Source organism: Lycorma delicatula, chromosome 11 (assembly GCF_047948215.1).
Source record: "Lycorma delicatula isolate Av1 chromosome 11, ASM4794821v1, whole genome shotgun sequence".
In the NCBI taxonomy this organism is placed as follows: domain Eukaryota; kingdom Metazoa; phylum Arthropoda; class Insecta; order Hemiptera; family Fulgoridae; genus Lycorma; species Lycorma delicatula.
Genome location: NC_134465.1, coordinates 59,400,447 through 59,413,141, shown reverse-complemented (window position 1 = coordinate 59,413,141; position 12,695 = coordinate 59,400,447). Strand labels below are relative to the sequence as shown.

The window sequence follows — 12,695 nt, the reverse complement described above, 5'->3', positions numbered from 1 at the left end:
ATAATTAAATTTACTTTTACTTTTTATAAATCGAACTAAAAAAAATATAAATAAAAGCAAAGACTGTATTAACCAAATGTTCAGTTTTGCATACATTCATTTCATAGCGGCTGGATTACCTAACATATAGCATTAAAAAATTATGTATATCATGTTAATTTTATTTCACTGTTCTGTATTTACGGTTTATTTAATTAAAAATTTATTAATGATAATTAAGTGATGATACCACCTAAAATGTATATGTGTAGTAAGCTAGTCAGGTACCAAAACTGAAGTTGTAAGCAAGCTGATATAAAAAAAAATCAAATCACTCCTAAATGGAGCATAACAATTAGTTTTTACCTTCTTTACTACTAGCCACTAAAGTACGATTTATATACAAGCGACCCCTTCACTCAGTTAACCACATGGAGACTGATTTACTGTAAACAGATCTTAGTCTCTGACAATCCAAATATCATAAATGCAACTCAGGTGTTTTGTACATGTCAGAGTTATAAGAAAGACTTTGATAAATAAGATAATGCAACAAAAACATGATGATTGCTATATTGTACTTCATCAGCAACTAATTTATAAATGCATTTATATGAATTCTCTGTTTAAAAAAAATGAAATTGTTATCCGTACTTTAATTAATAGATAGAAGGTGTAACAGGAATTACACCTTTTAATATTTTGTTTTCATTCAATTATCATATGATAGCTGCATTTTGATAGAAATAAAATGAGTGTAGCACAGCATCTTTTTTTTTTATTATTTATTATTGCCATGGAGTGTTATGGTTATTTACTGTAGTATGCTAAAATTTATTTATATTTTACATTTGTGTGTGAAATGAAATGGAAATTATGTGATTCGTCATTGAAAATAAATGGCAAATTAACTGAAAAAAGGGCCAAATTTTATAATAATGTTGATTTTGATAAATGTAATAATTTAGTAATACAGAAAATTCAACGTTATGTAATAACAATGCAAAAGATTACAAATAATGTAAAAATAATAATTCAGTTTTATTATAGTTATCTTAAACTGATTATCCAACCTCTGTTACTTAATATGATATAGGAGTAATAAAAATTTATGAGTATTGTTCTTAGTATACATTCTTTACTATTTAAAAGATTATTATTAACCCTGATATTTTTTAATAAACATTTTTTATTAAATAGAATGCAAACTACATTAGAAGTACATGAATTTCTTCTTTCCTATTCTAGTTTTGACTTATCTCTTTTTTAATATCATACTAAGATCTGGTTACAATTCCCTATGTTTTCAAAGAAAAAATCTTAGCAAAAACCAAAATAATCACTTATGTATCGATTGTTAGAACAGTTCGGCTTGGTTGTTTTATACATAACATTTATTGATTGTAGGTAAGGATTATGGAGACATGAATTTTTTTACTATGTTTGTCGATGTTAAATTTAAAACCTGGCAGAAATAATTCATTTTCAAGTCAATTGAGTATATATGGCGAATGACACGATAAAAATTATTCTAGTTACACTAATGCGAAGATAATATTTCTTTAGAAAATTTTAAAAACTATTAAATATGGTTATTTTAAAAAGCCGTCATGCAGATGTGGTAACATTTTGTTAAAGCTTAATAATTCAAGAATTTTTAATGATTACAGTTTTAACCATAAACAATAAATGACATTATAAAGCAAATTTAAGGAAAGCACATTCTTGTATCAATATTTATCATCAAAAAAATTTTTATAAAAAAAAAAGAATCAATTTTGTGTCTATTATGAGATTAAAACTCCAAAATGGGAATAGGTGAAATATGATATATGAGCAAAATTTCTTGTTACTAGAGGTTATTGTCAATTTTTCCTTTCTAACAATCTGACTATTGTTTTTTTTTTTTGTAAAAGTTATGTTGTGTAAAAAGTTAATGTATTAGATAAAATGCTTATGGTTCTTGTTAAATTATTTCTCAATGATCCTACTATAGTGCAGAACTTTGCACATTCAGCTACTAACACGGATAGGCTGTCAGTTTATAATGTAGTTCATATTTTCCCTTTCTCAGCAGAGTGAAAGAAGGGGGCTGTACTTTAAATTCAAAATGGCAACTTCCAACTTGGCCCGATTTCTATGCAAACATCATTTAAAGATTTTTGAGTGGCTCAAATAGCTTATTTGTATATCTATAATCACAGCTACCAAGTGGGAAGTGTTGCAGTTTTGTAATCAAGAAGTCTCTGGTTTGAATCTCCATGTCATTTTTTTCTATGTCTTATAAATTAATGCAGTTGATTTTCTATTATATAGTATTTATAATAAATTTTTTTATAAAAATCTGGAAAAACAATATGAATTTCACATTTGCTGATTGTTTTATATAAATAAAACAATGATTAAATTAATAAATTTTGTTAGAAATTATTTAACTTAAAAAAAATGATTTATACCAAATTATTTCAACAGTTTTCATGGCAATACCCTGTAATCCCTAACACACCATAGTTTGTTGACGAGAAGAAATAAACAACACACTCAACTTTGTCTTACTTTAAGTACAAAAAATAACTCTCTTTGGTTTTCTTCTCCACCATTATAATTTTATGAGGCACCACTAGTGTAATTAGTAAACATTAAATTCTTAACTTATCTCGATAAACCATATTTTATTATTAAAATGAACTTTGAAATTAAGAAAATTACTAATTTAAAGGCATTATTCTAAGTATCAGCAGTGAAATATTCTTTTAATTCCTACGAGAATCTGCTAAGATACTTAACTGTCTTTATTATCATCATCATCTAACAGAGGTTACAGCAATAATTAAATATTGATAAACCAACAAAAAAATAATTGCTAAAAAAAAGTGATAGGTAAAATTACAAAGATTTCAATTAACAAAATGCAACCATCAATCAAATAAAAATATTTCTCCACAATTTTACATTCCCTTTTAAATTATTTTTAAAATGCAACTTTTCTATTCTGAACTATTCTGAAAAAAATATTTTTCAACAGAACTTTTTTTTTTTACATAAATGTAATTTTTAGCTTTCATAATTAATATAGATAAAATACCATTGTAAATTTTTGAATTTATATGAATAATAACAGCAGAATAAAATACACATTAGTTTTTGTTATCAACATCAACTGCTATTATCATTATATTCTTACTTTTTTTAATAATAATCAAAAATTTTGAATCTCAATTTAAATAATCAATCATTTGAGTATATAGCAATAACAATAATGACGTTTGTGGACCGACTTTTTTTTTATATCTCTAAAATGAATATTTAAAAATGATAACAGAGTCAGTTTTCATAATTAAAATATTGTTTTGATGAAATGTTAAATTAATGTGGTAGTATATTTTAGAAATAATTGCTTTCTTTAACTGTAGTTGTGGAATTTTTAAAAATAAAGTAAGTGCAATAAAAAAAATCATTCATTAAAATAGGACATTAAGGATGTCAAGAATTTTCAGTTAAATGATTAATTCATTTTAATTAAACTTGTAGAATGTAAGATCCAAGAAATAATCTTTCAGCCCTGATACTCAATTTCATTACATAATACATGATAGTTTGGTAGAAAAAACTACACAAAAGAAAATAAGAAAAATACATTTAAATAATTTTTTCTGTTAATATTTACAGTAGTTGCTCTCCTTTTTTCTTTATAAATGGTTACTTGTTTAATGAGGTTCTGTAATGTATTCTGTAACATCAATGATGTAGTAATACTGATTTCTGTCTTCTGTAATTTAAATTCTTCTAAAGTTTTTGGGCTCATTACAAGAATTATTTTTTAAATAGTCCTCCAAAACGAAGTTCTATTACATGGAAGTTGAGTTTATGTAACAAATGAACTGTTGATTGAGATGTTTGGGGAATGTGATGTGACCTTGGTTGTGTTGTGCTATGGTAATGTTGGGAGGAGGTGAAAACATATGTAGAGAAGAAATATGTAACAAATACAATACCAGTCACCTGGCGATTTCTAAATGCGAGTTAATCCTGCTAGAGAGCATAAAAAAATTCTGCATTATCAATAATTGCTGTCATCCAAGAACAATTGCAACTGAGATTTCTGACTCACCCCCTAACCAATACAAAATAAATGTCATAGATCAATTTTTAGATATTTAAAACTAAAGAGAACTGTTAAACATAAGATATTGAAGTCTGCATTAACATCAGAAAAAGCAAATAAGACATGTAATAACAAACTTTGAGATTATTCACCGATCTCAATCCAAAAGAGCCTTACAGAAATATGTTTATTTGAAGTATGTAACACAATTATCACATTAAAGCTGCATCAACTGAAGCCATTCTCATATGTCAAGGCATCTCCATTCCTTTAAATGGTTTACTACTTATGTTTGGGGCAAAATTAGCAATCTGGCTAATATTTTATTTTCTGATAGGACATAATTTTTAATTTCATTGGTAACATTAAGCAACAATTTTTGGATTTGGTAAAATGAAAATCCAAGAGGTCATCAGGATCTGCCTCCATGCTGAGAAAATGAACCTTATCGCAAAAACAGATTTTGTCCAATTTTGTTTTAGCATGATGATCATTACTTTACATTTCATTGAAACTTTTGTTAGTTCCAACAGATAGTGATACACACGTGCCATTTTTAGAAAATCATGTAATTTCAATAAAACATGAGATCTTGAAGCCTCCTTGCAGTCTAATTTGTCACTAGATGACTTCATTTTGCAGGACTTTTTAAAAAATAATTCCTGTAATGAGCCCAAAAACTTTGGAAGAATTTAAATTACAGAAGACAGAAATCAATATTGCTATTACTTACAGAACCTCATTAAACAAGAAACCTTTTTATAAAGAAAAAAGGAGAGCAACCGATTCAGAAACTACTGTAAATATTAACAATAAAAGCTTATTTAAATGTATTTTTCTACCTAACTATCATGTACTATGTACTTGATACAACTTATTCTTAGAACATTTCTTAAGATAGAGTATATTTATGACCAACAGCCAATCAACTAACTGGAAGATAAAGTATACAGAGGTAAGAAAGACAGCAAAATTACTGGTAAATAAAACACTTAAAAATATTCATTTAAATAAAATCAATTTGAGAGGAGTATGAAATATAGGCAATAATGAACTACATGAATGATACAGATATGAATCAAGTAGAAATAATTTTATTCCTATTTCAAACAGCAACAAATCAAAATTTAATTTAATATTCTAAGGATGAAAATTCATACAAAATATTTTATATGTTTAATAAAAGTAAATTGTTTTCATAATAAAAAAAAAACCGTAACGTCTCATTGTGAAACATGACTGTAATGTTAAGTCCAGCACTTAACATGTAAAATAGAAATGTTTAACAATAAATAAATAAATTGTAGGTACAAATTCAGAACATTTTTAATCTGAATGAGATAAGGTGTTTTAGGAAATTTCTTCAAGGTTGGTCTAACTGTCCACGTTTGAATTATAATTGCGTAAATGGATAGACACACATACTGACGAATGTATTATATACACTTTTTGGGTACACAAAAAGCATTACAGTATGCATCACACGAGAAAATTTGCATAAAATGTTGCATCTTATAAAAAAACTTATAAAACTGATGAATTAAGTGTTACTTTTTTTACTATTGAGTTTCAATTTATTTAAAGAAAAAAAATTATAAATGGTATAAAAAAACAAAACATGCAATTATAATGTGGATTAAAAACTTTGATGACTGGATTGCCTCTGAAAAAGAAACCAACAGGATGACCATACACAAGAAGTGCTCATACACAATATTGAGGCTGCACACGTTTCAGTCAGAGTTCATGCTCTTCCAATTTGTTAACAAACAGCCATTGCTGTTTGTTAACAAATTGCCACTCCATCTGCTGGGTTGTCATGAGCGTGTACGCTAAATTTTTCATTTCGACTTAAAATCTCATCCATACATGTTACAGATTGTGCAAGAGCTGAAGGAGAACAATCACCAGTTCTGTTTTGATTTCTGTCAAAAATTACGGCAAACATTAACAAGGGCAATGAATTTCGAATCTGTGGATGTCATGATGAACATTTTCAGCTCATGGTTACATGAACAAGTAGAACTATCATTACAGGGATGACAGCAACCCCAATGACGTTCATTAACGCCCTTTACACAGCAGCAAGGTAATATGGTATGGTATGCAGTTTCATCACATGGGGATCATCGGACCATACATTTTCAAAAATGAGAAGCGAATCATGACAACTGTCACCTCAGATCAGTGTTCACATGATGTTGTGTAACAATCTTTTGTTACATCTGCATTAAACAATTTCCCACACCACCACAACGGCTGGTTTCAACAGGATGGTGCGTTGTTGCACACTGCAAGACAATCATCAATGACAGCTGTCTGAGAATTGTTTGGTAACTGTCATCGCAAGATATGGTGACAATTCCTGGCTCCCAAGATCACTGGATTTTGTCAGTTTGTGATTTTTCTTGTTGGGATACCTTAAGAGAACAGTTGATAAAAGTCGGCCAAAGACACTGAGTGAATTGAAACAAGCAATTCAAAATGAGCTTCATGGCATTCATCTGAGATGTTGCAGCAAGCAACGGGGAATTTCAACGGCAGATTGGCTGAATGCATACAAAGAGGATGCTCCACCTACCAGATACAATTTTCAAAAACTGATATTAGATATTTTTTATTGTAGTAGTTAGGTTTCTACTACAATTAAAAAATACATTTTTTAATTATCAATAAATTTCTTTTGTTGCATTTTTCATAAGTTCCTATTTTTCTGTCACCAGTATTTTACAGTTTTTTGGCAATGCTAATTTATAGCCTTTTCACAGTCAATTATAACAAAAATAAATAAATATATATAATGTTACATATGGATGGTGAAGCAGCCCTGAAAATTATGTTTAAAAAATGTTAAAAACCTCCTGTAAGAATATAGTGCCATCTCAATCAGAAATTTTCACTAAGTATATTTGAATCAACTACCATCCAGTGATGGAATGTTGTAAATTGTAAAAAAAACTTGTTTCAATAATTAAGATCCCTCTTTACAAGTCTAGTTCAGGGAAATTACACATGGAATTTGTTATGATTAATAGCAATATTTGATGGGATTATTGACTACATAAAGCGTAAGAATAATTACAGATTACATGTTTACCTAAAATAACAACCTTTGAATGAAAATGAAATTCAAATAAGAAGCTGCTGTTCCACTCCAGATAAGGGAATAAGTACCTAAGTCCTAAATAAGTACCTAAATCAGATCACAGTAGACACATAGGGGCCGCCTTCTTCATTTACTTTGGTACTATAAACCCAAAATTTAAGTATTCTTGAGAATATTTCCTTGATTTTATTTTCAGAACCATGCTTGTCTGTGGACTTGTTGATGCTTCACTATTGTCTAATGCTTGCTTATGCAGACTTAACAATTTATCCATGATTCTGTATAAACCTACCGCCGTGAATATTTAATACTTTGAATTGCACTTAACATGCAAATTACAACATACATATTCACAGACAGATTCAATAGCGATAAAAGGACTGACTTGAATGAGACTGGCTGCAATTGAACAAGGTGCAGCAGCATTTATACACGTTTATGCAGATGTTCTAGAATGTTCGAGACAAATCGAAAGTTCTCACGAAGCCACGAGAATGTAGATATGGTGGACATAAGACAGAGCAATAGAGAGCCATCGATTCTGGTTTTATCAATACAGCGGATCGGTGTTGCCAAATATCAATAACTTACTTATTCTTGGTAATTTGTAGGGTTTGAAATTAAGATCAGAGTGTAACTTTAGCACCAAAATACTCAAAATACATTATTATTATTATTATTATAATATGAGTGGGAGGTGCAATGAAAATTGGGTTGCAAATATTGGAAGGTTGAGAAATGCAGATTTAATATATAAAAAAAAAAAACCCTTTTTCTAACCTTGATAAGAGCTAAAATAGCAACTATCAAAAAAGGCCATCATACTGAAATCTATGATCAGAAAACAATTTTTTTTAAATATTTCAAATAAAAAAAAATTTTACACTCATTTTTTACTTTCCTGGCTATAATGGGGGGAACTATAGAAATTGTTAAAAAAATTGATTTCTTTTAAATTTTGTGATTTAATAAGATACAAAAAAAGAAAATTTAAATAAATTGTAAATAATCTGAAAATTTATTTATTTCAGTGCTCCCAATTCCAAAAAAATTTTTTTTTTTCAGATCGATGTTTGCACGTATGTACATATGTTAGCCTATATTTGGTCTTTTAACTCCAGACCTTATTGACTGATTTTCTTCAAACTTGATAGTTAGGTAATACTTCCAGGGAGAAAAAAATATGTTAAATCTGCAAAATTTAAAAATGGGGTGAGGGTGTTTTGGCTGAAATAAAATTTCAAATCTTTATTGGGTCACTTTTAACGATAGATTTTTCTTACAAAATGTTTTTATCATCACAGCTTACAAAAGTTTTATTTAATATTCATCCTCATTCCTTCCAAAAAAAAGACCATATTTTCATTCTTTAGCTATATTTTAGCTGATCTCCATGGAGGAATGGTAGCATCTAAGACTTTCATCCGTAGGTCCCAGGTTCAAATACCAGTCGGGTATTTTTTGCACCCAACAAAATTCATTTATCATCCATCAGTAACTGTAAGAGGGTGTATAAGCCTGTTGTTACTGCAAAATAAATAAATATTTTGCTTCATAAAAGAAGTTAATCAAAGTTTTTTACATTCACATTTTCTACATCAATAGGCCTTCAAACCATTATACCATTTTTTTGCCCATCCCACTCCAATAATCTGTGAGAAAAAATAAGTTTTTTTAAATATAAATCTATCTTGCAGGTTTCCCACTGCATTTAAAATATAAAAATCTCAATTTTTTGATAGCCTTTAAATTTGGTTTTTTCTTGGAAAAAAATGTTCACACATTCCTAAAAAAAATTGTTTGTTTAAAATTATGGCTGTATCTTTGTATTTTTTTTAACAATTCAAAATTATTAATTGTTTTTAAATCTATTTCACATAAGGATAATTTTCTTAAAAAATAATTTTACGCAAATGAAAACTCCCCTTTAGTATGGGAGCCGCCAAAATGTATTGTGCTAAACAATAGTCACTAAAATAACTTAATACTAAATTATGAAAAAAAATCATTCATAATTTTGGTTATTGTTTTTCACAAGTAATAAAAAGTGATTATCCTAAATATAAAAATGGTGCTTACAATAACTGAATAGAAATAAAAAAACATTTTTCTAATTTTTTTTTTTAAAGTTCTTTTAAAAATGAATTGCATTAACTTCTCTGTAGTCAGAAGTAAGCTATTCATTATCACGTTTTTTTAAAATGTAATTTAAAAAAAATATAAAACAATGAAACTGGGAAGAGGTATAAGACTGGTACTTTTTGTAAATAATTTTCTGTAATTCCAAGAAAATTTCTTTAAATAAATTGAAACTCGATTAAATAATGTAAAAACTAATAAATTTTAATAAGATATATAACTAATTTTTTCCATGAAGTAGTCTAATACAATATTAAAAATTTATTATTTTGTAATGTAGGTGGACTATAATAAGAGTAATGTTCTTTGGTAAAATTGTACTTTCAAAAACATTAATAATCACAAACGTATTTATTTCATTTGATTATAACATGTAATAATAACATTTTAGAATGACGGACAAATTTAAATTATTCAGAAATATTTTTCATACATCAAATAACTTCCAATAAACAATCGAGTTCTTAAATCATGTGCGGGGGGGGGGGGGGGTTAAGGTGTACTGCGACAAAAAAAACAAAAAACAAAATAGGGTCGATTTTCAAACATAACACTTTAATTTTATTTTCTCATTTCTACTTTGAATGAAAAAAAATAAGAAGAAAACAATAAATTCATTTATAAATAAATAAATATAAATTATTGATACGTATACATAATTAAAAAAAAAAAATCATTTTTAAACTGAACGGATGCCAATTAAAAAAATTTGATTATGTAGTTAATGAATTATCTGTATTTACATCACTACTTGTCTCATTCAGCATGTTCAAAATTTTTTTATTTCTTCCTTTATCTGTGCTGTTTTCAATAAGACTTTTTAACTTATTCTGAAACATTAAGTTAATAAATTATAATTAAGATAGTGCAAATGGGTGTTAATTAGTCTATTAAAAGATAAATATATTAAAAAAAATAAATTCATGAAACCTATCATCATTAAGCTAACAATAATGTTAATGAAAAAATATAACAGTAATATAATAATGGTAAATCATTTCTGAATGGTGCTACTGAATGCTGCTACATAGCTAAATCAACATAAAAAAAATAAAAAGTTCTGCTAGTTTTTTTACATCATACATGTAGGGTTATATACGAGGTGTGTTCAAGTACTGAGAATTTGGAATTTCACGGGTTGTATTGTATATAAGTAAACATGTGTGAAAAGTATCTGTATATTTTTAGCCATATTGGATGTTTGGTCTGTTGTCAGCTGTCAAAAGGATAACATGTGTTTTCCTACGATCAGCAATTTTTTATTTGTATAAATAATGCATCAGAGTAAATCATCACTCATAGTAAAATACGTCATAACTACGTGACTGCCAAATTTGATGTAACTAGTATGGCTGAAAATATTGAGATAAATTACAGGTAGTGCTGCTGCTATATTGGAAAAAGATGAACTCTGTCAAAAACACAGTATACAGAATTAAAAAATCTAATATTTCTTTTTAATCAGATCATTTGAATCATCTCATTCCTACATTTTGTAAACATTTTATAATTATATCTTACATTTCATGTTGGATATAGTAAAAAATAATGTGAATATAATAAATAAAATTAAATAATATTTCTTTCTTTTTTAAAGAGAATATAATATAAATATGAAAATATCAACAATATATAAAAATATTGTTGACATTAGAGAGGATAAACTGAAAAAGATAAGACACATTTTCAAAAGCATCTCAAAACTGAACACAAGAAGAAAAGAGTGATATTGTGTCTTTCAGTATAACTGAATGACATAATATTATAAATTTATAAACGTTTGACTACGTGAGTACTATATGACTAATTACTTTTATACTGTGACTAATACGAGTAATGATTATTGTGTTTTATATAGACACAGCCGTGTTGTGAATCGGCACTGAAACAAGGGACATGACTCAGCAGAAGAATGATGAAATCATTAACACAAAAGCAATGTTTGTTCTTCAGTCTATAAGCTAACTGAATAGAGTGTAATGTAACGATTTTCATTGCATAAAAAAAATTTGTGTTTAGAGCTTTTAAGATAGCCAAAGAAGTGCAATTATTTCTCTCTATTAAAAATTGGAGTTTCCTCTTATTTTTTATTCAGATTTCTATTCAGTCTTTCTAATATCTACTCAGTTTTCTTTGCAACTTTTTTGTTTAATATTTTATAAGAGGTAAAAATCAGGAGAGACATTAGAGAGGATAAACTGAAAAAGATAAGACACATTTTCAGATAAATGATAAAATCTAAGACATTTTTTTTACTGCTTAGGAAATGAGCTTGAAATTATCAAAATGCTATTCAATAGTTATTAAATTGCTGGCAGTCTGATTTTCCTACTTATAGGGGCACACTGATGCTAGACAGCCATTTCAACACTGCTTTCTGGCAGAAATAAAAAATTGTCCTTTCACATAAAATCTGTTTTTACCTTAAAGTTTAGCCTACATTTTATCTTGAACACAAAGTATTGATTGCTACCACATTTCTCAATGCAAGATATTATCACTTATTTAAATGATTTGTGATAAATCTGTGTAATAAATGTTTTTGGGTGGATATTAAAATTGTTTGATTTAATTCCTAACTCTCACTGCACTTTTATTTTTATTAGTATGTTGTTAACAAATAATGAGCCGATAATCAGATAGCACAAAAATGGTCCTTGCTTTTGGATATCTGTATGCAAACGGCGATAAAATAAGTTGCTAAAAATCTAATTCATGAAAAAAGTTAAACATTTGACAAGAAAAAGATAAGTTTTGCGCTTCTTATCAATGTCTACATTGAAATCAAAGTGAATTTTTCATAACATTGTCATGTAGCCAGCCAGCTGTCTATAACTGTGGATCATATCATTGGGGTCGGCGGTAATAAAAAATCAAACCGTAACATGTTACTAGAAAATTTACGAATGTGCACCCTTGTTTAATTATTAAAAGAAATAAATAAACATGATATTTCATGTAGCATGAAATATCTACATTTATAACAAAATCTATGGAAGTTGCGGATAACATTATTTCTATTGAAGGCCAATAAATTTGTTATAAACTGGAAAATAAAATTAAATATTCTACCTGTAAAAAAAGAAAAAAGTCTTATTCTGTTTGTTTTAAACTTTTTAATTAGGTTGTTTTTATTTTCCTGATTGAGTATTAGTGATAATTTTATGTTTATTTATGGCAGATTGATACATAAAAAAAAAAACTACTGCAAAAAATCCCACAATGCAGATCTTTGGTACATTATGATAAAAAATTATTATTAAATCAATACAAAAAAAAAGAAGAATTTATTATGAAAGAAGAGATAACAAGATCGAAATTACTAACTTGTAATCTCTCACTATGAAATTCTTTAATAAGAAATTT

At 27.5% G+C, this 12,695-nt stretch overlaps 1 protein-coding gene across 5 annotated transcripts in view; it reads right to left on the bottom strand.

Annotated features, from left to right (window-relative positions):
• LOC142332021 (FK506-binding protein 59-like) overlaps positions 1 to 12,695 on the bottom strand; it is a 100,233-nt gene that overhangs the window by 36,120 nt on the left and 51,418 nt on the right. Inside the window, exon 9 of one of the 5 annotated variants that reach the window (XM_075378092.1) lies at positions 9,864 to 10,159. The exons of the other annotated variants lie outside the window; for them this stretch is intronic. Within the exon in view, the coding sequence (XP_075234207.1) occupies positions 10,043 to 10,159 (117 nt within the window). The 3' untranslated portion in view covers positions 9,864 to 10,042. Of the gene's footprint in view, positions 1 to 9,863; positions 10,160 to 12,695 lie in introns of those variants that run through there. 5 annotated transcript variants of the gene reach the window in all.